Source organism: Macaca mulatta, chromosome 2 (genome assembly GCF_049350105.2).
Source record: "Macaca mulatta isolate MMU2019108-1 chromosome 2, T2T-MMU8v2.0, whole genome shotgun sequence".
In the NCBI taxonomy this organism is placed as follows: Eukaryota; Metazoa; Chordata; class Mammalia; order Primates; family Cercopithecidae; genus Macaca; species Macaca mulatta.
In genome coordinates, this window is record NC_133407.1 from 45,669,093 (window position 1) to 45,695,232 (window position 26,140).

Genomic DNA, 26,140 nt, shown 5'->3' on the forward strand with positions numbered 1-26,140 from the left:
AGCTGAATTTCAGAGGATGAGTAAGATCTGGGTAAAGAATATTGGAGATGAAGTTAGATTCTTAATAAAACAATTACTTTCTTCTCTTTTTTTAAATTTTAAATCTAAACAAAACATCATCTATTACTTCATTAAAGGAAAGCAAGAAACCTTGTCTTTTAGTCACAGATGTACCACTAATAAGCTATTTCATCTTGGATAGTCAAGAAAATTTTTTTTTGAGACAGAGTTTTTTCTCTGTTGCCCAGGCTGGAGGGCAATGGTGCGATCTTGGCTCACTGCAACCTCCACCTCCCAGGTTCAAGTGATTCTCCTGCCTCAGCCTCCTGAGTAGCTGGAATTACAGGCACCCACCACCACGCCTGGCTACTTTTTGTATTTTTAGTAGCGATGAGGTTTCATGTTGGCCAGGCTGGTCTCGAACTCTTGACCTCAGGTGATCCACTTGCTTCGGCCTCCCAAAGTGCTAAGATTACAGGCATGAGCGACCACGCCCGGCCTGGATAGTCAAGACTTTTAGAATAGGAGGGGATCTTAAAACTTTCCAGCCAGTTGTTCCTCTATTTAGGTTAACCCACTCAGTGCTTTAAATCTTCAACTATAAAATGGAAATAATTATGTCCTTGCTTTCCCTGGGTTATTATTATGAAATTGGTCATATAAATTTAAGGTGTCATCATAACTGTTTTTCAGATGGCTGAACTAGGCTGGTGTATTCAGGAGATATGTTTTTAAAAATCTGTTTTATACCCAAACTTTTACTTATTTATAGATTGAAAACTGTAACTATGCAGTGGAACTTGGGAAGAACAAGGCCAAATTCTCCTTGGTTGGCATTGCTGGGCAGGACCTAAATGAAGGGAATTCAACACTTACCCTGGCATTGGTATGGCAGCTGATGAGAAGGTAAAGGCTGATATGTTGGTACCAACACTGCCTGTTTCCTCCAACAAGTAATCTGAACTAAACTTTTAGCTATTTTTGAACAATAATGAACACAGAAGAAATATACAATGTAAAATATTTTAATTTTTAAAGGATTTACTGTTGCTTATGGTTTTTTTGTAAATTGTATTTTATTTAAAAATGGGTCAATATCCAGAAACACTATCACTTTTATTAATGCCTCTTAAAAATGGCTTCATAAGGAATTGCTTTAAGTTTTAAAACTACCATGTAGTAGTTTTTGTTTCAGATTAATGAGGTTTGTAACTTTGGAATGTAACTGGGTGCAAATGCCAGACTAAAATTAGAAATATTTGTTAGAACTGAACTGTTCCTTAAGTATTTATCTAAGCATTGATATAAATTATGTGAAAGCAAATTTTACCCTTTTCAGTCTCAAATATACATCTTTTCTGTTGCAGGTACACATTGAATGTGTTATCAGATCTTGGAGAGGGTGAAAAAGTAAATGATGAAATTATTATTAAATGGGTCAATCAGACTCTTAAAAGTGCAAACAAAAAGACTTCTATTTCCAGCTTTAAGGTAAGCAAGACTCTTAAATTTCTTTCTTTTTCCATTGCTATAGGAAGGAATTTTTTTCTGTTTTGAGACGGAGTGTCGCTCTGTCACCCAGGCTGGAGTGCAGTGGCACGATCTCGGCTCACTGCAAGCTCTGCCTCCCGGGTCATTCTCCCGGGTCATCATTCTCCTGCCTCAGCCTCCCAAGTAGCTGGGACTACAGGTGCCTGCCACCACGCCCAGTTAATTTTTGTGTGTGTGTTTTTAGTAGAGACAGGGTTTCACCATGTTAGCCAGGATGGTCTCGATCTCCTGACCTTGTGATCTGCCCACCTCGGCTTCCCAAAGTGCTGGGATTACAGGCATGAGCCACCGCGCCTGGCCAGGAATGAATTTTTATTGGAAATTACATTGGTTTGGCTTAGAATTATATTGATGTTGTATGTCAGAAACATGATTTATGAGTTTAGGCATACTAATTATTTGGCATGTGTAAACTTGAAATATTCAGTTTTAATTACTAAATTTTTGATTGGTTGTCCAGTTAAGTATAAATGCAGGTTAATATTATCTGACTCTGGTAATCTAATCTTAAAAAATAAACAGAATAGAGCCAAAAAAAATCCAGTTATCAAATGAAAAAGATAAGCCATTGTTTATATAGGACCTATAATGTTTTGTGCTCCCTAGCAGCAGTCTCAGAATTGTATTGACATCATTTCCAAGGCATAACAGAGCCAGCCAAACCGATCCAAGTGGGAATTGAGAAAACTGGTAGGAAAAAAAAATCTTGTCATCTGGCTTCATAATGGCACTTAACACTCACTTCCGAGCATTTGTGGATGATTCATAAAGCACTCAAAATGTAATCTGTACATACCTACCCACTAATTTTCATGCATTTCCATTGTGTTTTGCTTTTGCATGCAAGCCGATGTTAGCTACAAATAAGCATGTCTGCTTGTACACATTCATTCAGTGAGCCTTGTGTTTGTGATTTTATTATGTGTGAAAAACTGCAATCAATTTGTGTTTTTTTACTGAAATAAAGTACAAAGAGATGAAACACTAAGCTATCCTAAGAGATATCTACCCATTTTTATTTCTCTCTTTGCCCTTGCTTTATATGCTTAACAACATTACAAAGTGAAAGAAACGTCAGAAATTTATCAATTCAATCTTCTCATGTTTGCCAAAAACTGAGGCCCAAGGCGGTTTTAATAGGACAGCTGGATATTGGCAGAGATGTTGCCTGAGTCCTAGTTCAATTGCTTTTTTTTTTTTTCTTTTTCCTTTTCTATCTTGGAAGAAACTAATGACACTGAGTTTTTGTTACTTCTTATTTTTTTTTGAAGTAATTTTCAATCCATGATTTGTCTCTCTGTGTTTTAGACATAGAACACAAAAATATAAAATAGCAAGGGGCATTGTATTATAAAATTCTCTAATTGGCAGTTATTCTTTAAAATTGTTATGTTGAAATTATATGCATTTGCACATTAATTTATAGAAAATATTAAGCATGTATATAGCTAATACAATAGAAAATATTTAGGAGCAAATTAATATTTATTGAGCTCCTATTAAGTAACTTTTCTAAGTAAAGAAAAGGGTATAAAGTATAGGAAATTAATTTGGCCCTCAGAGTGTTCACCATTTATTTTAAAGACAAAGATTGTATAACTGAGAAGGTAACAATACTATAGAGTAAATGACAAAATTCAAGTAATACAACTAATATTGTGGATGAAAAGTCTGATCATTTCCAATTGAATGGTCAGTGAAGAGCCGATAAAGACAGCTGGATTTGAACATCATAGATGGCGGGAGGATTTGAATTGGTGGAGAGAAAGGGGGATAACAAACTTAGAAGGGTCCATCTTGAATAAAGGCATGTCTAAGAAAGTTAGGAGAAATAAGATGGTTCCTAAGGGATGTTGTGCAAGACATAAATTGGGTCAAGATTGTGGAGGATTTTGGCCTAAATAAAGGATATTGAGGAAAGGGGGTAATAAGAAAGGCAGTTATTTTAGGAATACTAATCTGCATGTGGTGAACAGGATGGGGAGGGAGAATAGTGTAACTGCAAGGACAGTGCAGAAGAATCCAAGGCAGTACTCAAGGTGTGAAGTAATAAGGGGGTTGGGGCTGGGAATGGAAATGGTAAGATTAGAAAGCTATAAGTTATTGCAAAAGAAGAACTAGGATTTGGCTTCCTGATTTGGGGAAGAAGAGGGGAGGGAAGAGCCAAAACTCTTGATGTTTTGGGCACGGGTAACTGGAAAACAGATAACACTAATAGAAATGGGGATGTCATGAGGTACAGCTTCTTCCTGGAAAAGGTGATGAATTCAGTTTTAGGCCTGAATTTGAGGTAATTTTAGGAAAATGGGGGTGGTGAAAGGAGACATTAAAACTGGAAAGACAGACTTGGTGATCAGTTGAATAAAAGAGTTGAGAAATGGGAGTGCATAAACCTTTTAAGGGAGAGCAACCATAGAGAACAGCCGACTTGAGAGTTTGGCTCTACTTAGAACTGAGGTGGCAGAAACGTCGCAAAAGTGCTTGGCATTTTGCATATGCTTAATGATAAAATCTTTAAAGAGAGCACAAATAGTGAAGAAATGAGGCAGTGAATGCTAAAACATAGTTGAGGTGAGGGAGGCTTTTTTCCAACTACAGAAGTCATTATGTTTGAAGGCTATATTAAGTGGTACTAGCAGAAAAAACATTTTAATTATAATCAAAGTAGCACTATAACTAGGAATTTCAGAAAAGACAAATTTACCCTTTTTAGCCACAAAATAAATTTCTCTTGCTAAGAAGATAGAGAAGGTGGTATATCAGCAAATAATAATCATAATTACCATTTATTGAGTCCTTTGTGTCACTGTGTTAAGCACTTTACATATTGTTTCTTTTAATTAAATACTCTGAGCAAAAAGGTGAGCATTAGAGAAGTTAAGTAACTGTCTACTGTCATACAACTTTTAAGCAGAACAGCTGGGTTTCATATCCAGGTCTGTCTATGCACAAGTGGAAAGCCAAGCTTTGGAGTTTTTATGGTCCTGGGTTGACTCTTGGCTGAGCTACTGATTAGCTGTGTAACATACTGCTCATTTATTACATAAATATTCAAAGCTTGCCCTGTGTCAGCTGCCTTGCTAGTAGCTGTGGCTACATAGTGCCCTCAAAGAGCTCACTATTCAGGGAAGGTGGCAAATAAAACAAGAATCACAGTATGGGGTGTCAGCAATACTATATAAATTAGCTAAGTGGGGGAGTGTGGGACCACATGAGAAGGGCATCTGTTTTACAGAAACCTTAGCAGTTTATACTAACAGCAGGGCTACATCTACTGATGAATAAACTACTGGCTCAGCATTTAGTATCTGTGTGACCATGGGCAAGTTATTAATTTCTCTATCTTCAGTTTCCCCATATCTAAAATGGGGAAATTAATAATCCCTATCTACTAAGATTGTTGTTAGACTATGTAAGTTAACAAAATGTAAAGAGCTTAACAGTACCTAGCACATATTAAGGGCTCAATAAATGGGGCTTACCACGCTGTTGGCATTGCTAATATATAAAGGGCATCATATGTGGCGGGGCAGGGGAGTCTGCTGAGCCTTTTAGGGAAGTCTGGTGGCCACATCACTGTTTTTCTACATTTATTTATTTATTTATTTATTTATTTAATTTTTTTGAGATGGAGTCTCGCTCTGTTGCCCAGGCTGGAGTGCAGTGGCGCAATCTCAGCTCACTTCAACCTCCGCCTCCCAGGGTCAGGCAATTCTGCCTCAGCCTCCTGAGTAGCTGGGACTACAGGCGCCCGCCACCACGCCCAACTAATTTTTTGTATTTTTAGTAGAGATGGGGTTTCACTGTGTTAGCCAGAATGGTCTCAATCTCCTTACCTCATGATCTGCCTGCCTTGGCCTCCCAAAGTGTTGGGATTACAGGTGTGAACCACCATGCCCGGCCTTTCCATTTTTATTTTTTAAAATGACAGAAACAGCAGTGGAATGAAATGTTCTAATATGTATCAAATAAAGGGAAAAATGATTATCTTGAAAATCAAGCTCTAGGTAATTCTAGATTAAGATAATGAAATTCTTTTTGCTGAGGTCATTTCTTTATGATTAACTTAAGGAAATAAAAGGAAAAATAGTGGAAATGTATTTATATACTAACCTAAGGGTTTTCACTGTAACCCCTTTCCCTTTGCAAAAGTAAAATGTCTTTCACTGATAATGTACGAATTAGAGGATTTGGAAGACAGGGCTATTTTATCGAAAACAAGAAGATAAGAGATCTGATACAATCTTTAGAAACTTAAAATTTTCATTCAACTCAGTAGAAGCTTTACCCAAAGTAACTCATAAGAAAATGGGTGGGAAAAATACTTGTTTCCTAAATCTAAATGAAATATTTAAAATAACACATATAAATAAGGAATCAAATTATAGCACAATTAAGTCACTTGTCTTTTAAAAAATTAATCATAAATATATGAAAGATAAGCCCATAGAAATTAAAATTTATTCTAGAATGAAATAAATATTATTTTTAGAAAGTATAATACAGTACACATTTAGAATCATCTAGAGAGCTTATTAAAAATGTAGATTCCCAGCCTCATTCATAGATAACCTGACATTAGTTTGAGTGGAGCTAGAGTTGCACTTTTAACAAGTACCCCACATAATTTTCATGTGGGTGGTCTGCAGACTACATATTGAGCAAACAGGTATGATAATTTCTCAGAAACAGAGAAGATATGAAAAGCAGATCCAGATTACCAGCATCAGATAGACTTAAAGGACCTAATTATTTTTACCCTTACCCCTGCCCAAAGATCTGTATCATAAAATGAACATTCCTAATAAGAATATTACCCCTGCCCAAAGATCTGTATCATAAAATGAACATTCCTAATAAGAATATAAATTTTTGTAAAATTAATACATGAGGCCGGGCACAGTGGCTCACGTCTGTAATCCCAGCACTTTGGGAGGCTAAGGTAGGCGGATCATGAGGTCAGGAGATTGAGACCATCCTGGCTAACACGGTGAAACCCTGTCTCTACTAAAAATACAAAAAAAATTAGCCAGGCATGGTGGCGGGCGCCTGTAGTCCTAGCTACTCAGGAGGCTGAGGCAGGAGAATGGCCAGAACCCAGGAGGCAGAGCTTGTAGTGAGCCAAAATCACGCCACTGCACTCCAGCCTGGGCAACAGAGTGAGACTCCGTGTCAAAAAAAAAAAAAAAAAAAAGTAATAAATGAAGTGGCTGATCGTGGTTCAAAGAAGCCTGTTACTGTTCTTCACATGGCTTCAAATTGTTTTATTAGATATTGATTAAGAACTGACATTTGGCTAGAGCCTATACTAGATGCTTTCACCTATACCACCTCAATATTCCTAAGAATCCTATGACATTCTACTTTAGAGATTAGGAAAGGGTGCTCTGGCTTCAAGTAACAGAAACCCAATTTCAAGTGGTTTAAACTGAAAGGAAAGGTATTGACCACAATAACAGTAATCCAGAGGTAGGGTAGACTTCTGGATTGGTTGAACCAATAATTGAAGAATGTCATTCGGAACTCAATTTTTTTTTCCCATCTCTGCTTTGCCATCTAATGTGCCAGCTTCACCCTAAAGCTGGTTTTCCTTTTGATCATAGGATAGTTGCTGCTTGTGACAGAGGTTTCATCCGCCATTCACATCCAGGAGGAGCGGTTGCTGGCTTTCCATAACATAGGCCCAAATTAAATCACTGTGGTAATAGAATAGGATTCCTCTATTTGGCTTAGACCAGTGTTTTGAAACCTTAAAAGAAAATTATCCTCTAAGGAATATTTTTAGACATTTTTTCCCTTTTTCTCTCTCTCCCATGAAATTTTAATGCAGAGATACACTGTATACCTACCTGTTCATGCACTGCATGCTTTATACATAAAAAAGGTTATCACCCTGCCTCCATTAAGAATGCTTGACCTAGGTTAATTTAGATTCACTCCTGGAACTGTGAATGTCGGCTTTCCTTGAAGCTTATGTCTATGTGAAGGAGGTATGGATATAGAGCAAAAATATGGGTTCTATTTGTATAGAAGAAGTAAAGAGTGGGTAGATTCTGGGTAGGCAAGCAGTGGTGGCCACTATTCAAGCTGAGAGAGAACAAATAATTTGTTCAAGTACTGATAAGTGGTAAAAATCAGTTCAGACCAGGATGTCTGATTTCATCTGCAATGCACTATTCACTACAATTTAGTTGTCTATTTTTAGCTTGCCTTGGTGGTAACTTCAAAATGCTCTTGGGCATTTTAGAGTCAGACTGTCATGGGTTCAAATACCAGTTCTGTATTTACTGGTTGTGTAAACAAGTCATTTGAGCTATCTTAGGAACTTCATGTTCTTCATCTTTTTTAAAAAAAGAATTCCTTTACTATCAATATGCTAGGGTTTAAAAGGTGGATTAAATAAACTAAAACATGTAAAACAATAAGAACAATGTCTTTGTAAATGTTCCCTTTCGCTATTTCATTTTTCTTTCTGAAAAATATTAAGGAAAGGCTTTGGGATTTATGGTCTAAGAAATATATGAGTAGAATTTAAAAACTGTTAATTAAAAATTCATCTACTCCCTTTCAAAAGATGTGTATTTTTTACAGAATAGAGACTAGAGTTAGCATACTTAGGAGCTATCGTCCACAAACCTTATTCAGGTATGCTGACAACTCTATATAAAGATTTAAGGAAAAGTATATTTTAAATGGTTTATTTATGTGTGCTGGTTGCAGAAAAGCTGAACGTTAGGTTAGGTACAAATAATTTATAGATTGCCTTCAGTTATATGATCAGAAGAGTCTGAAAATAATGAAAATTAAAGGTCAGAAGATTATGAATGTTCATCTATGCTTTGTTTTCTAGGATAAATCTATAAGCACAAGTTTACCTGTTCTAGATTTAATAGATGCCATTGCACCAAATGCAGTTCGTCAAGAAATGATCAGGAGAGAAAACTTATCTGATGAGGACAAGCTGAACAATGCTAAGTAAGCCTTTATGGTTTATATTAGAACACAGTGGCCCTTTAATTCTCTAAAATCCTTATAGGAAAGGTTACTATGCCCTTAAAATTCATATTTTTAAATATAACTTGTATGGGGAATATGATTTAAGACTCACAAACTTAACCTTTTCGTAAAATTAATCTTGTCACAATATTTCACTCTTTTGTTAAAATATGTTAAGTGAAAACACAGTGGATAACACCAAGATATTTTTCTTGTCTCTTCAAGATATGCCATTTCAGTTGCTCGGAAGATCGGTGCCCGGATATATGCATTACCTGACGACCTCGTAGAAGTAAAACCAAAGATGGTTATGACGGTGTTTGCATGCTTAATGGGAAAAGGACTGAACAGAATAAAATAATCATTTCATATGATTTTCTGCCACATTAAACATATTGTATGCCTCACAGTTTACAGGATACTGAAATGTAGTGGGTGTGTAAAACCAGACATTATTTGTATGTTCAAAATAGTTATATATTCATTAATGAATTCAATATCCTGTTCATACTAGTTAGAGCTGGTCAGCCTTTTTGGATAACACAGTTAATTTACCAACTGATAAAGATAATAAAATATATTCATAATCAAGCTGATACTTCATGATTACATTATTTTTGTTGCTTAAAAGTCATATTAAGACTAATTCTTTTTTATGGTTCAGAAAAGATGAATACAAAAGTTTTTGCAGGTTCTGCTGTGAAATGTGTTTTGATTTTTTTTGTGTTAATTTTGATCATAAATGCATTCATACTCATAATCCAGTTTAATCCTTTTATTTGCTTCCTCCAACTATTTAAAGTGGTCCAAAAACACTTTTCTGTAAGTTTCTATACTGTCTAAAACCTTCTGGTGACAAGAATTGTTTATTAATATCAAACTTTTTATATATGAGAACTAATTCTTGAATAAACCCCAAAGTTCACTCTCTTGTTTAAGTAGCAGCAGCTTTTTACTTAAAATTTAATTTTAACTACATTGATACCTTACATATCCTAGTTTGGTAATACAGCTTTAACTATGTCATCCAACACATATATGTTGGTAGGATGTTATTAGAGATACATGTGTGCATATATATTTTTTTGCACCTGTATCACCCAGCTTTTCATAAGTGGTATGTATAATTGGTCATTCAGCCAACCATCAGTATTTTTCCCCCACAACATGTGTAACACTTTTCAGTTTGTGGATATTGGATACATTAAGATTTCTTTTTATAAGTATTCATTTTGAATGTGCATATAGTTATTTGACTCCTTCCAAATACTTGTAGCCAAACATTGGCTAGAACACCCCAAGATATGTTGACACTATCCTGTTAGCTTCATATTATACTTGCTAGTTTAGGTCTCTATAGAAGCCCTATATAATTTAGAATATGCCCACTGAGTATCTTTATTAGAAAGTAACATAAAGCTATATTAATGTAGAGTATTTTCATTTGTTTTTTCGTAGCCCGTTACAAATTGGCAATGTTTGGTTAATGTTTGTGTTACTTGGAAATCGCTACAGCTTGGCCCTATTTTTTTCCTAAATTTTTAGCATTAATCCAATTCTGCTGCTAACAACTGAAGCCAGAAATCTACTTCCTCCATCTTCCACTCTTAGTGCAGTGAGCAATACTGTTGTGCAACAAAAATGTCACTTTATCCCAGTGTGAATGAGTAGTCTAAATTCCCCTTCTACCATTGATTTAAACATACATGTTGGTAAGACTGAGACTGCCCATGTGTTTAGATAGAATTTTTTAAATGAAATGATCAGATGGAATTTTGAAATATATTCTCCTACAAAAGAGATTTCTTTCCCTTTTATATTTTGATGATTGTTTTCTTATATGAAGATTAAGATATGTTCTTGCTCTTTTATAAGATTATTTAAATTATGTTTCCCTCTGATTTTTTTTTCACTATTGTATTTACTAAGTTATTGGATTTACATGAAATCTGGCACTTTTAGGGTGTTCTTTTTCTCACAGAGTATATTTAATAAAAATGCTGTGTATATAGAAATGTGTTTGTATTTATTTCATTTGAAGAAAAATATTCAGTCTTGAAAATTAGTCTAGCATAAACTTATTTTCCAGAAAAGAAAACAGTTCCTAAATGAGTTAGTAAAACAAAAAAAAATTGTATTTGATAATTTCTTTGAAGATGAGGGTATGTTCTTAAATATGAATAATTATTAGAAACCAACTGTGTGATTACTACAATTTAGTTTGTGCTGAAATAATTCAGGTGAATCAATCCATTCACAAATTTATCATCTATTTTGATCCAGATACTATGCTATACACTGGGGATTCAGCTGAGAAAAATACAGATGAAGTCCCCTGACCTCATGTATCATATCCATGTATCATATCCTAGTAGAGAGACAATTTGTAAATAGGAATTTTAGATAGTGATATGCAGTAGAAGAAATAACATAGGGTAACGTGATATAGACTGACTTGGGAAATGGGGTGGAGATTATTTGTATTGGGGTGAACATGGAAGGTCTCTCTAAGGATATTTGTGCTATGAGTGTTCAGCAGAGAGAACAAATGTAAAGAACCCGAGGCAGGCAGTCCTGTAGGCATCCTAGAAGACAAACAGGCGAACGTGACCTGAGAGTACTGAGGGAGAGGCAGAGTCTAGAGATGGAGATGGGGTCTAGGGTATTGTAGGACTAGATCTAAATCTGGATTTTTTTTTTCTTCTCTGACTGAAGTCATGACTGCTCTTTTGTATATGTGGTTTGGGTAAGCTGCTTGAAGTAATATGCTGCTTCTGAATCTTGGATGCTATTGTTCATCATAACTCCACCACTGGTCTCTGTATCGCCTGTGTAGAAAAAACTGATAGACTGCATAGATTATGTTAAAATACCCCAATTTATGCTGGATAAAGAGTGTACCAGACCAGGCACAGTGGCTCATGCCTATAATCTCAGCACCTTGGGAGGCCAAGGTGGGAGGACTGCTTGAGGCCAGGAGTTTGAGATCAACCTGGGCAACATAGACTCTTGCTACAAAATCTTAATTTTTTTTGAGACAGAGTCTCACTCTGTCACCCAGGCTGGAGTGCAGTTGCACGATCTCGGCTCACTGCAACCTCTGCCTCCCGGGTTCAAGTGATTCTCGTGCTTCAGCCTCCTGAGTAGCTGGGATTACAAGTTTGCGTCACCACGCCTGGCTATTTTTTGTGTGTGTTTTTAGTAGAGACAGGGTTTCACCATGTTGGCCAGGCTGGTCTCGAACTCCTGACCTCAAGCAATCTTCCCACCTCAGCCTCCCAAGGTACTGGGATTATAGGCATGAGCCACTGGGCCCAGCCCTTAATTTTTTTTTTAATTAGATGGGTGTGGTGGTGTGCACCTGTACTCCTAGCTACTTGGGAGGCTGAGGTGGGAGGACTGGGTGACACAGCAAGACGCTGTCTCTTAAAAACAACCAAAGGTGTATCAGAGAGGTAAGAGAGGATTTCTGCATCTGAGATGATCCAAAAAGACTTCTGAAGAACAGGGTGCAGTTGCCACATTGGCTTAGTTTGAAGTAAGAACAGTCCCCCAACCTCGAGCACTTTGAAAGGCCTCCTAGGATTATCTACTAAAGTAGGTTGGGATTCCCCAGTCTTAGAAATTAATCCAGCCCCTACGGGAGTCCTCTGGATAAAGAATCACCTAAGTCCAGCAACTCGCAAATGTCTCGGATTAAAGTGAAGCTGTATCTACATGGCGCTCTATCTCGCTTGCTCTCCTGCTATATCACATGTGCGACATAGTTCTGAGCCATCTAAATTTTTTCCCTCAAACACGAAATTTTGGGTACATCAGGATTAGTGTTTTTCTGCTACTAACTAAAAATTGTGCTGCACTATAGATAGTGTAAGCACACACGCATAAATACAAATATGTGCCACTGTTCACTGGCCACAAATTTACAATGAACAATCTTGACATTCCACCAAATAAACAAACTTGGAACTGTATTAAAGATTACAAAATGAGGAAGATTTACCATCTACTAGAGATAAGACAGAAAACAAATGCAATAGATTATCAACTGTTTTGAAGTAAATACATGAAAATGTTTGAAAGGACAGTCTGCTAAAGCCTCTTAGAGAAGATCTAACAAAGACTTTGAATTATGAGAAAGTTTTATGTAGGAAATTTCGGGAGTTAAAGTGTTGGCGAGACAGGGATGGAACATACCAGCCTGAACAGGATAGGGAGTATTTCCCCCAAATATAAGGTACTCTGAAGCAAATTTATGTATTCTCTTAAAAATCTAAAACTTTAAAGGCACAATTTAGATTTTTCTATATGATTATGGGAAGCAATAGGAATTAATCAAGAGGCATAATTTCCAGTTTCTCCTCCATTATCTTTTAAAAGCGGAAGACAATAGCAACTCTATAATGGTAATAATAATTTAAAAGTTTGGTTAAAAATAAATTATTTGGCAGGGTACGATGACTCAGGCCTCTAATTCTAGCACTTTGGGAGGTCAAGGTGTCGGGGGGCACTTGAACCCAGGAGTTCAAGGCCAAACTGGGCAACACAGTGCAACCCCTTGTCTACAAAAAAACTTTAAAAAGTTAGCCGGGTGTGGTGGCCTGCACTTCTCGTTCCAGCTACTCAGAAAATTGAGGTGGGAGGATTGCTGGAGCCCAGAAAGTTGACGCTGCAATGAGCTATGATCGTGCCACCGCACTCCAGCCTGGGCCACAGAGCAAGACCCTCTGGGAAGAAGACAGGAGGGAAGGAGCACTTATTGAGCTTCATTCCATTCTTGCCCAAATAACAGATCTATCTTTTAAAATCAGATTAATAAACATGATGACAAACTTATCCAATAGTTACATGTCCGTACCTTTGAATTAATTGCATGTGTGACAACAGGAATCTTATGCCAATTTCAGATCACAAACCAGTTGTTAAAAAAATATACAGCCTCGGCCGGGTATGGTGGCTTATGCCTCTAATCCCAGCACTTTGGGAGGCTGAGGCAGGCAGATCACAAGGTCAGGAGTTCAAGACCAGCTTGATCAACATGGTGAAACCCCGTCTCTAGTAAAAATACACAAAATTAGCTGGGCATGGTGGTGGGCGCCTGTAATCCCAGCTACTCAGGAGGCTGAGGCAGGAGAATCACTTGAACCCGGGAGGGAGAGGTTGCAGTGAGCTGAGATTGCGCCATTGCATTCCAGCCAGAACGATGGTGCGAGACTCCATCTCAAAAAAAAAAAAAAAAAAAAAAAAGAAAGAAAGAAAAAGAGGCCAGGCGCAGTGGCTCACACTTGTAATCCCAGCACTTTAGGAGGCCAAGACGGGCAGATCACGAGGTCAAGAGATTGAGACCATCCTGGACAACACGGTGAAACCCCGTCTCTACTAAAAATACAAAAATTAGCTGGGTGCAGTGGTGCATGCCTGTAATCCCAGCTACTCAGGAGGCTGAGGCAGGAGAATCACTTGAACCCGGGAGGCAGAAGTTGCAGTGAGCCAAGATCGTAGCACTGCACTCCAGCTTGGTGACACAGGAAGACTCCATCTCAAAACACAAACAAACTATATATATATATATATATATATATATATATATATATATATATTTTTTTTTTTTTTTTTTTTTTTTTTTTACACACACACACACAGCCTCGAGAGACCTGCAGATGGTTCACATCATAGGACTCAGTGCAGACAACCCCCAGTACCAGCCCAGAGCCTGATAGACTTGCTGGGTGCCTAGATCCAGAAGAAAGATAACAATCACTATAGCTTGGCTCTCAGGAAGCCACATCCCTAGGAAAAGGGGGAGAGTACAACATCAAGGGAATACCCCATGGGACAAATGAATCTGAACAGCAGCCTTGAGCCCTAGACCTTCCCTCTGACATAGCCTACCCAAATGAGAAGGAACCAGAAAAACAATTCCAGTAATATGACAAAACAAGGCTCTTTAACCGCCCCCACCAAAAAATCACATTAGCTCACCAGCAATGGATCCAAACCAAGACGAAATCCCTGATTTACCTGAAAAAGAATTCAGAAGGTCAGTTATTAGGCTAATCAAAGAGGCACCAGAGAAAGGTGAAGCCCAATTTAAAGAAATCAAAAAAATAATAGAGGAAATGAGGGGAGGCCAGGAATGGTGGCTCATACCTGTAATCCTAGCACTTTGGGAGGCCGAGGTGGGTGGATCACTTGAGGCCAGGAGTTCAAGGCCAGCCTGAGCAACATGGCGAAACCCCACCTCTACTAAAAAAAAAGAAAAACCAAACAAACAAAGAAACAACAACAACAACAACAAAAAGAGGGAGAAACCTTCAGTGAAATAGCATAAATAAAAAACAATCAAAACTTCAGGAAACAATGGATGCACTTAGAGAAATGCAAAATGCTCTGGAAAGTCTCAGCGATAGAATCGAACAAGCAGAAGAAAGAACTTTAGAGCTCGAAGACAAGGTTTTCAAATTAATCCAATCCAACAAACACAAAGAAAAAAGAATAAGGAAAAAATGAACAAAGCCTCCAAGAAGTCTGGGATTATGTTAAACAACCAAACCTAAGAATAATTGGCATTCTTGTGGAAGAAGAGAAATCTAAGAGTTTGGAAAACATATTTGGGGGAATAATTAAGGAAAACTTCCCCAGCCTTGCTAAAGACCTAGACATCCAAATACAAGAAGCTCAAAGAACACCTGGGAAATTCATTACAAAAAGATCGTCGCCTATGCACACTGTCATCAGGTTATCAAAAGTTAAAATGAAGGAAAGAATCTTAAGAGCTATGAGGCAAAAGCACCAGGTAACCTGCAAAGGAAAATCTATCAGATTAACAGCAGATTTCTCAGAAGAAACCCTACAAGTTAGAAGGGACTGGGGCCTTATCTTCAGTCTTCTTAAACAAAACAATTATCACCCAAAAATTTTGTATCCAGCGAAACTAAGCTTCACAAATGAAGGAAAGATACGGTTTTTTTTCAGACAAATGCTGAGTGAATTCACCACTATCAAGCCAGCACTATAAGAACTGCTAAAAGGAGCTAGCTCTAAATCTTGAAAAAAATCCTGGAAGCACATCAAAACAGATCCTCTTTAAAGCATCAATCTCACAGGACCTATACAACAAAAATACAATTTAAAAAACCCCCAAGGTATACAGGCAACAAATAGCACAATGAATGGAACAGCACCTCATATCTCAACACTAACATTGAATGTAAATAGTCTAAATGCTCCACTTAAAAGATACAGAATTGCAGAATGGATAAGAATCCATCAACAAACTATTTGCTGCCTTCAAGAGACCCACCTAACACATAAGGATTCACAGAAACTTAAAGTAAAGGGGTGGAAAAAGACATTCCATGCAAATGGACACCAAAAGCAAGGAGGAATAGCTATTTTTATATCAGACAAAACAAACTTTAAAGTAACTGCAGTTTAAAAAGACAAAGAGGGACATTGTATAATGACAAAAGGCCTTGTCCAATAGGAAAGTATCACAATCCTAAATATATATGCACTTAACACTGGAGCTCCCAAGTTTATAAGATAATTACTACCAGACCTAAGAAATGAGATAGAGAGCAGCACAATTAATAGTGGGGGATTTCAATACTCCACTTACAGCACTAGACAGGTCATCAAGACAGAAAGTCAACAAAGAAACAATGGATTTAAACTACACCCTGGAACAAATGGACTTAACAGATGTTTACATAACATTCTACCCCAAAACTGCAGAATATACATTCTATTCATCAGCGCGTGGAACTTTCTCCAAGATAGACCATATGATAGGCCACAAAACAAACCTCAATAAATTTAAGAAAATTAAAATTATATCAAGCACTCTCTCAGACCACAGTGGAATAAAACTGAAAATCAACTCCAAAAGGAACCTTCAAAACCATGCAAATACATGGAAATTAAATAACCTGTTTCTGAATGACGATTGGGGCAAAATTGAAATCAAGATGGAAATTAAAAAATTATTCAAACTGAACAACAATAGTGACATGACCTATCAAAACCTCTGGGATACAGCAAAGGTGATGCTAAGAGGAAAGCTCATAGCCCTAAATGCCTACATCAAAAAGTCTGAAAGAGCACAAATAGACAATCTAATGTCATACCTCAATAAACTAGAGAAACAAGAACAAATCAAACTCAAACCCAGCAGAAGAAAGGAAATAAGATCAGAGCAGAACTAAATGGAATTGCAACTGAAAAAACAAAAATACAAAAGACAAATGAAACAGGCCAGGCACGGTGGCTCATGCCTGTAATCCCAGCACTTTGGGAGGCCAAGGTGGGCAGATCATGAGGTCAGGAGATCAAGACCATTCTGGCTAACACAGTGAAACCCCATCTCTACTAAAAAAATACAAAAAATTAGCCGGGCATGGTGGCGGGCCCCTGTAATCCCAGCTACTCGGGAGGCTGAGGCAGGAGAATGGCGTGAACCCAGGAGGCGGAGCTTGCAGTGAGCCGAGTGCACCACTACACTCTATCCTAGGTAACAGAGGTTAAAAAAAAAAAAAAAAAGACAAATGAAACAAAAAGCTGGTTCTTTGAAAAGATAAATAAAATTGATAGACCATTACAAATATTAATCTAGAAGAGAAAAATCCAAATAAGCTCAATTAGAAATGAAATGGGAGATATTACAATTGACACCACAGAACCACAAAAGATCACTCAAGGCTACTATGAACACCTTTACACACATAAACTAGAAAACCTAGAGGAGATGAATAAATTCCTGGAAAGATACAACCCACCTAGCTTGAATCAGGAAGAATCAGATACTCTGAACAGACCAATAACAAGCAGCAAGATTGAAACAGTAATAAAAAAAAAATTACCAACAAAAAAAAGTCCAGGACCAGATTCACAGCTGAATTCTACCAGACATTTAAAGAAGAATGTCACTATTCCGCAAGATAGAGAAAGAGGGAATCCTCTCTAAATCATTCTATGAAGCCAGTATCACCCTAATACCAAAACCAGGAAAGAACATAACCAAAAGAGAAAACTACAGACCAATATTCCAGATGAACATAGATGTAAAAATCCTTAACCAAAATGCTAGCTAACTGAATCCAACAACATATCAAAAAGATAATCCACCATGATCAAGTGGGTTTCATACCAGGGATTGCAGGGATGGTTTAACACATGCATGTCAATAAATGTGATACATCACATAAAGATAATTAAAAACAAAAATCACATGATCATCTTAACAGATGCAGAAAAAGCATTTGACAAAATCCAGCATCTCTTTATGATTAAAATCCTCAGCAAAACTGGCATACAAGGGGCATATCACAATGTAATAAAAGCCATCTATGACAAACTCACAGTCAACACAATACTGAATGGGGGAAAAGTTGAAAGCATTCCCTCTGACAACTGGAACAAGACAAGGATGCCCACTCTCACCACTCCTCTTCAACATAGTACTGGAAGTCCCATGCAGAGCAATCAGACAAGAGAAAGAAACAACGGGCATCCAAGTCAGTAAAGAGGCAGTCAAACTGTTGCTGTTTGCTGATGATATGATTTATATCTAGAAAACCCTAAAGACTTCTCCAAAACGCTCCTAGAACTGATAAAAGAAGTCAGCAAAGTTTCAGGATACAAAATCAATGTACACACATCAGTAGCCCACCTATACATCAACAGCAACCAAGCTGAGAATCAAACAAAGAACTCAATTCCTTTTACAATAGCTGCAAAAAACCAAAAAAACAAAAAAACAAAAAACAAACAAAAAACAAAACTTAGGAACATACCTAACAAAGAAGGTGAAATGCCTCTACAAGGAAAACTACAAAACACTGCTGAAAGAAATCACAGACGACACAAATAAATGGAAACACATCCCATGCTCATGGATGGGTAGAATCCATATTGTGAAAATGACCATACTGCCAAAAGCAATCTACAAATTCAATGCAATTCCCATCAAAATACCACCATCATTCTTCAGAGAACTAGAAAAGACAATCCTAAAATTCATACGGAACCAAAAAAGAGCCTGCATAGCTAATGCAAGATGAATCAAAAAGAACAAATCTAGAGACATCACATTACCTGACTTCAAGCTATACTATAAGGCTACTGTCAACAAAACAGCATGGTACTGGTATAAAAATAGGCATATAGACCAATGGAACAGAATAGAGAACCCAGAAATAAACCCAAATACTTACAACCAACTGATTTTCGACAAAGCAAACAGAAACACAAAGTGGGAGAAAGGACACTCTATTCAAAAAATGGTGCTGGGACAATGGGCAACCCACATGTAGGAGAATAAAACTAGATCTGCATCTCTCACCTTATACAAAAATAAACTCAAGATGGATCAAGAACTTAAATCTAAGACCTGAAACCATAAAAATTCTAGAAGACAACATTGGAAAACCCCTTGTAGACACTGACTTACGCAAGGATTTCATGACCAAGAACCCAAAAGCAAATGCAATGAAAAGAAAGATAAATAGCTGGGACTTAATTAAATGAAAGAGCTTTTGCACAGCAAAGGGAACAGTTAGCAGAGTAAACAGACAACCCACAGAGTGGGAGAAAATCTTCACAATCTATACATCTGACAAAGGACTACCTTCCAGAATCTACAACGAACTCAAACAAATCATCAAGAAAAAAAACAAACAATCCTAACAAAAACTGGGCTAAAAACATGAAAAGAACTGGGGGCGGTGGCTCATGTTTGTAATCCCAGCACTTTGGGAGGCCGAAGCTGGGGGATCACCTGAGGTCGGGAGTTTGAGACCAGCCTGACCAACATGGAGAAACCCCGTCTCTACTAACAATACAAAATTAGCCTGGTGTGGTGGCGCATGCCTGTAATATCAGCTACTGGGAAGGCTGAGGCAGGAGAATCGCTTGAACCCGGGAGGCGGAAGTTGCGGTGAGCCCAGATCACACCATTCACTCCAGCCTGGGCAACACGAGCGAAACTCTGTCTCAAGAAAAAACAAAAAAACATGAATAGACAATTTTCAAAAGAAGATATAGAAATGGCCAACAAACATGAAAAAATGCTCAACAATACTAATGATAAGGGAATTGCAAGTCAAAACTACAATGCCATACCACCTTACTCCCCCGCAAGAATGGCCATAATCAAAAAAATAAAAAAAAATAGACGTTGGTGTCGATGCGGTGAAAAGGGAACACTTCCACACTGCTGGTGGGACTGTAAACTAGTACAATCACTATGGAAAACAGTGGGGGGAGATTCCTTAAAGAACTAAAAGTAGAACTACCATTTGATTCAGTAATCCCAGTACTGGGTATTTACCCAGAGGAAAAGAAGTCAGTACACGAAAAAGATACTTGCCCATGCATGTTTATAGCAGCACAATTTGCAATTGCAAAAATGTGGAACCAACCCAGATGCCCATTGATCAATGAGTGATAAAGAAACTGTGATATATATGTATAAAATACGATGGAATACTACTCAGCCATAAAAAGGAATGAATAAATGGCATTCGCAGCAACCTGGATGGGATTGGAGACTATTGTTCTAAATGAAGTAACTCAAGAATGGTAAACCAAACATCGTGTGTTCTCACTCATAAGTGGGAGCCAAGCTTTGAGGATGCAAAGGCATAGTAATGACACAATGGACTTTCGGGACTCAGGGGCAAAGGTTGGGAAGGGGGTAAGGGATAAAAGACTACAAATTAGGTTCAGTGTATACTGCTCGGTGATGGGTACACCAAAATCTCACAAATCATCACTAAAGAACTTATGTAACCAAACACCACCTGTTCCCCAAAATCCTATGGAAAAATATGGAAATAAAAATTTATATATTTGTATAAATTATTTAAACATAATATAATTATATATATAGCCTTTATAAATGAGAGTTCATTTCCAGGCTAAAATGAGTGCAACATACAAACCCACGAGTCTGGCGGCGTGGCGGGGTTCTCCATTGTGCTTTAAGCATAGTGCACCAGAATATGAAATAGCTGGACAATTCCACAAAGGGTTTCCACTAAACATTAAGTCGTCAGAGACTCAATTAGCATACTGCTCCATATTTGCTTAATTATCTCAAACCAGTACGATCGATGTGGAAAGGGAAGACTGTAGCTGGTTCACCTCAGCTGAGCGAAGGAAGCTGCTGCGGGCTCCAGGAGCCCATCGCTTCCCCACCGCAGGCCCCGCCCACCCAAGCCCGCCCTTGCCGCAGGCCCCGCCCACCCATGCCCGCCCTCGCCGCAGGCTCCGCCCTAGTGTCGTCGCTACGGTGGAGCAGAGAATGACGTGAGGACAGAGTCGCGAACATCTCGGAGCGCAGCTGGGCCAGCGGTTCCCACAGCCCTGGAGCCCAACGTGCGCAGAAGCGCCTCTCGGAGCTCCTCTCCCACAGATCTCTCGTCCTCTTCCTGGGTTAGGCCGCCCCAGGCGCGGCCCCTGCGACTCCTGGCACGGCCCCGTGCTCGGCTGCCGCCCTGGCGCGCGCCACACTGTCGTCCCCGGACGGGCGCGGACAGGCTCGGCCGGCGCGCCGGCGGCTGGGGAGGGGTCGCTGGCCCAGGGGTCGCGCATGCGCCGCCACCAACCTGGGGCTGTCAGTGGAGGGCGAGTGCTGGTTCGCAGGGGAGGCGACGCCCTTCGGGGCCAACGGGCCGCGAGCCGAGGCAGCAGTGGGAACGACTCATCCTTTTTCCAGCCCTGGGGCGTGGCTGGGGTCGGGGTCGGGGCCGGTGGGGGCCCCGCCCCCGTCTCCTGGCCTGCCTCCTTCATGGGCCGCGATGATGGCGGCCCTGTACCCGAGCACGGACCTCTCGGGCGCCTCCTCCTCCCTGCCTTCCTCTCCATCCTCTTCGTCGCCGAACGAGGTGATGGCGCTAAAGGATGTGCGGGAGGTGAAGGAGGAGAATACGCTGAATGAGAAGCTTTTCTTGCTGGCGTGCGACAAGGGTGAGAGTTAGGCCCCTTTCTCCTCCTCTGGACCCCGCTGCCCTCCAGACCTTTCGTTGTCTCCCCCGCCTCAACTTACTCGGGGCATTCCCTCTGTCTTAGGCGCCGAGTGTCTTCCCGCCTCGCCTGCTGCCTCAGGCGGGCTTTTCCTCACTGCCTCTGCCCTGTGAGTGTGGAGCTGGCGGGCGAGTGGAGCTGGGGCTGCGCCCTCGGAGCGCGGCACCGTGGGGGGCGGCTGTGGCCTTGGGGTCCGGGGTTTAGGTAGCGCCGTGGGAGCCCAGACCCCAGCGTTTTAGCGCTCCCCTTGCCACTGAACGCATGAATGAGCTGGTCTATCTCTCTGGCTCGCAGTTCATTCCTTCCGGGAGTCGAGAGGCTAGTTTCCGACCCTCCAGTCCGAAAGTTCCTTACCTTAGGATACCTCGTATGGAGGGCTCTCATCACCTGGTTTTTGTTTTTCTTAAAAACAAAACCAGACCCTCTATTATTTAGCTTCACCTGCCCAGTGCTTTAGCCAGTGACTGTTGACTGGTATTAATATCGGAATATCCTAGGTGGAGATACATGAAGGACAGGACAGAAGAATTCTACCTTAGTTGCCAAAACTTTCTCCAGATTTACGGAACGCCTTTGATTGTTCGTGCTTTTTATTGGAGAGAACGATTTATTGCTCCCCGATCTTTGGGAGATAAAGATAGTGAAAAATAATTACAGGAATTACAGGGCAAAAATATGTGGAATATATTTAGCGCGTTTTCCTTTTTTTAGTCTAGAAGTTAATCATTTTTATGGCCATATTAACGCCATGTCACGCAATCGTCCTTTGTAGTGATGCATATAACAAAAGGAATAGGAAATTGCCCTAAGACTGCTTTTATTTCCTACATGAAAACACTAAAATTTTTCTGTTTCCAAATTTATATGGCTGTACACTTAGGAAAACTCTATTAGACCCATGCAGACTTCTGGAACAAACCCAAAGGGCAGTTTACACTATGAAAAGACTAACTGCAGAGGATTTTTGTTTGCTTGTATGTGTGAATGTGTAATTAATAAATGATAGCCTTACTAACCTCTCCTACTGCTTTTGAAATAGGATTTTATTTACACGATTTTTTTAAAACAATTGACATGTAAACTAAGTCCACCTGTGGTTGAGCCACTTTTATGTTCTTATGTAATAGTATTAAATAATATTATGAAAGCAATGTTAATAATATTGTTAAAGTCCACCATGGACACAACTTTGAGCAGTCTTTGAGATGTAAAGAAACAGAATATGTATGTACAACGTCACAAAAATAGGATCTGCGGATTATGTAAAATTATTTAGTATTGCTGGAGTGGCTTGCCTGAGTTCTCTTCCCTCAAAAGTTCTGAGAGAGGAAGGGGAAAGGATTGTATTGTACTAAAATGAGTAAGTGCTGGCTCCATGTATTCCAGCTCACTGTGCAATGGTTATTTTAAAGCAAACAGAAAGTATGTCAAGAAAGGAAATTTGATATTCCTGTCAAACTGAGGACAGAGAAATGTCAATGGAATATGGTTGAGCAAGTATTTGTGCATTGTGTATATTTAGAATTATTGCATGACATATCTCAAACAAAAGAGAGTTTTAATTTATGATAGTTGTATAGCCTATTTAGTAGTGCCAGCTGAAATAACTTGATATTCTTTGTCTTTTTTTTTATTTTATAGGTAATTGAGATGAGAGAGTTGGCTTTGGGGGATAGGGTGGAAACTAAATATGCATATTTTCCCCATATATAATTTAGAAATTTTAAAAACAAGTGAGCTAAAATAGGAATTTTCTATTTCAGGTATGTCGAAACAACTTCTTGAGTTCGATTGGGAAAAATAGCATAATTCTTACATATACTTATGGGGTACATTTACATTTAAAAAGTAACTGAGTTATGGGAATATTCTTTTGATTATATGTTTGTATTCACTAATATTGTCAAACTTTTTAAAATGTTACCTAAACCAATCTAAAAGTGAACAATTTCCCGAAGTAGCTATGGCTTTCACCATTGCATTGGAGCCTTCCTCAGACCAAATGTTAATCATTCACTAAAGCAGCTATTGGGGTCGAGTGTTCATGCTTTTCATGGAGGATTTCATTTAAACCCCACAACCCCGTGAGCCAGATCTGTTGTTGTTCTCAATTTGTAGATGAGGAAAATGAGGCTTAGCAAAATTTTAAAATTACTTTGCCCAAGGTTACATTGGTTAGAAAGTAGTAGAACTGGCATTTATCTTGAGCCTGCACTCTTAACCACTATGTTATGTAGATCTGCTTGTAGATGAATGAGTGAACATCATTAGTGTCAGAAAAGACACATCCATATTTGGACTTACTAGTTTAAATTAAATTTTCTTTGTATGGATGCTTTATAAACCTTGATTTCTGTGTATTACATTTGTTCAATAAAGAAGGGTAAAAAGCAAGCATGGTACTTTAGTAGAACCAGAGTAAATCAACTCTAGGGTATCTGTGGTGTTCTAGAGTGTCTCATTCTTTTCATGTAGCATTCTTGTTCATATGCAAAATGTTCATAGCATATTCTCTTAGGGAAAATTGAGGAATTCCTAAAGCAAAAATTGTGGAGATGAGATGGATATGTGTATGTTAATGAATGAGTGGCCCTTTGAAAGATGTGTACAGATTAAAGAGTACACAAAAAATGTAGGAAAGAGAAAAGGAAAAGATTTATAGTTTGTGATAGCTGGCTTTTATATAAATAAGTTCAGTAGATTTCGGCAACTGCTGATCCAGGTAGTGGCCCCTTAGTAATGGCTGTTACTGATCTTCACAGAGGGTGAGGATCATCTCAGAGGTAACACTGAATCCTTTCTTTGTAAAGGAAAACTTTAATTGAAAGTTCTTGTGCCAGCCATATATAAAGTGAAGTCTAGGCCCCCCAGATTAAATTCTCAGAAAGTATACTCATGTTCTTTCTAGAAATAGAAAGCTGTAATTCAGAGGTAAAACTTAATTGAAACAAGAGCTGACTAAAAATATGTTGTTTTATGAAAAATTAAATAGTGATTCTTACAGCCATGCCTTTGTCCTCCCTCATTGAGAATTAGTGTCATCATCATCATAAGCCTCTTTTATTTGTAGGAACCTATGGTGTCCCTTAGGTCTGTTGACAGGAGAAAGGGTAAATAAGTTTATTTAGAAAGCACCTAAACTAAGTATAGTTCATGTTAATTTTCCTCTTAAAAAAAATTAAAAACCTGTTGAGTAGTTGGTAGCTTTTAGTATATATTTGGAAATAAAAACCTGCATAAACTGTTCGATTTGCTGATGATCAGTAATCAGTTTATGTGCAGGAAAGAAAGTATGAAATGATTCAATCCCTGCCGACTCTCCATGGAGAGTATTTTCAGGAAATCTGATGTGCAGTTAATGAGTCAGAAGTCCCTTCTTGAAATTTCAGCATGGAGTTAGGGAGAGGGATGGAGAGGGCAGATTTTCACCTTTATCACTGGGCTCAGCCTAGTCTCAATGATGACTGTATTTCTTTTTCTTTCTTTCTTTTTTTTTTTTTTTTTGAGATGGAGATTCTCTTGTTACACAGGCTGGAGTGCAGTGCAACCTCCACCTCCTGGGTTCAAGTGATTCTCCTGCCTCAGCCTCCTGAGTAGCTGGGATTACAGGTGCCTGCCACCACGCCCAGCTAATTTTTTTGTATTTTTAGTAGAGACGGAGTTTCACCATGTTGGCCAGACTGGTCTCAAACTCCCGACCTCAGGTGATCCACCCGCATTGGCTTCCCAAAGTGCTGGGATTATAGGCGTGACCCACTGTGCCTGGCCTGATGACTGACTTTCTACATAAGCTTTGTGTACCTTTGGGCTAAGGATGCTTTAAAAATGTGCAACAACTCTAGAGAGAAGCCAGAGTCAGAAGAAAAAAGTGCAACATTTCTAAGAGAAGTAATATTAAGCTGCTGTTTTTTGAACACCTTATTTATATATAATGGGCCTTTAAAAATTTTTTACCTATTTGAGAAGATATTTTGAAATCTGGTGTTAGAGGATGGTGGTGGGAAGAAACAAAAAGTGATGAGTACTGAGTATTGGTGTGAAGTATTATGTTGACAACGGGGCACCTAATGTAAGGAAGTATGTGCTGTGAGGACAAAAACTTTGCAGAAATGGGAGGTAAAGAGGGTATTGTAGGCAACATTCTAAAAACACTTCACAAATCATCATAGGCATAGCATTTATGTACTTTATATAGGAAAGCTTTTCAAATAACTAAAGTTTTAGAATGTACTAGTTGAAAAATATTGCCATAGGGAATGGTTCAGGGATACTTTTTAACAACAGCAACAAAAGACTCAAATTGCGAAAATCTTAGTGGATAATTTATCTCTAACAGACTAGTAATTCAGCAGCTAGCTGCCTGGTAGTTCTATGATACTGGTAATTCTTTATAGTGATCACACAACTTTCCTGCTCTTTTTCTGTAAGTCACCATCAAACTATACTTATCAGGCTCTTAATTATGTTAAGGTGCTACGAAAGTGCTTTATCAAGAAAGTACTGAGAACATCCCTATCCTTTAGGAGAATATTCTGTAATGGAGATGCTCTCTTGTGCTCTAGTGAGA

At 38.7% G+C, this 26,140-nt stretch overlaps 2 protein-coding genes across 14 annotated transcripts in view; both read left to right on the forward strand.

The window, feature by feature from the left end:
- The window catches only part of PLS1 (plastin 1), a 111,932-nt gene extending 101,370 nt beyond the window's left edge, over window positions 1–10,562 (forward strand). For 9 of the 11 annotated variants that reach the window (XM_028843750.2, XM_077991548.1, XM_077991550.1 and 6 more), the window contains 4 exons: window positions 773–906; window positions 1,368–1,491; window positions 8,402–8,526; window positions 8,773–10,562. In XM_028843750.2, the coding sequence (XP_028699583.1) occupies window positions 773–906; window positions 1,368–1,491; window positions 8,402–8,526; window positions 8,773–8,908 (519 nt within the window). In that variant the 3' untranslated portion in view covers window positions 8,909–10,562. Of the gene's footprint in view, window positions 1–772; window positions 907–1,367; window positions 1,492–2,160; window positions 2,537–8,401; window positions 8,527–8,772 lie in introns of those variants that run through there. The other 2 variants (XM_028843752.2, XM_077991554.1) reach the window with 1 other exon arrangement.
- A 10,262-nt stretch (window positions 10,563–20,824) lies between these two features.
- The window catches only part of TRPC1 (transient receptor potential cation channel subfamily C member 1), an 82,326-nt gene continuing 77,010 nt past the window's right edge, over window positions 20,825–26,140 (forward strand). For 2 of the 3 annotated variants that reach the window (XM_015131922.3, XM_015131924.3), the window contains exon 1: window positions 20,825–21,516. In XM_015131922.3, the coding sequence (XP_014987408.1) occupies window positions 21,348–21,516 (169 nt within the window). In that variant the 5' untranslated portion in view covers window positions 20,825–21,347. 3 annotated transcript variants of the gene reach the window in all.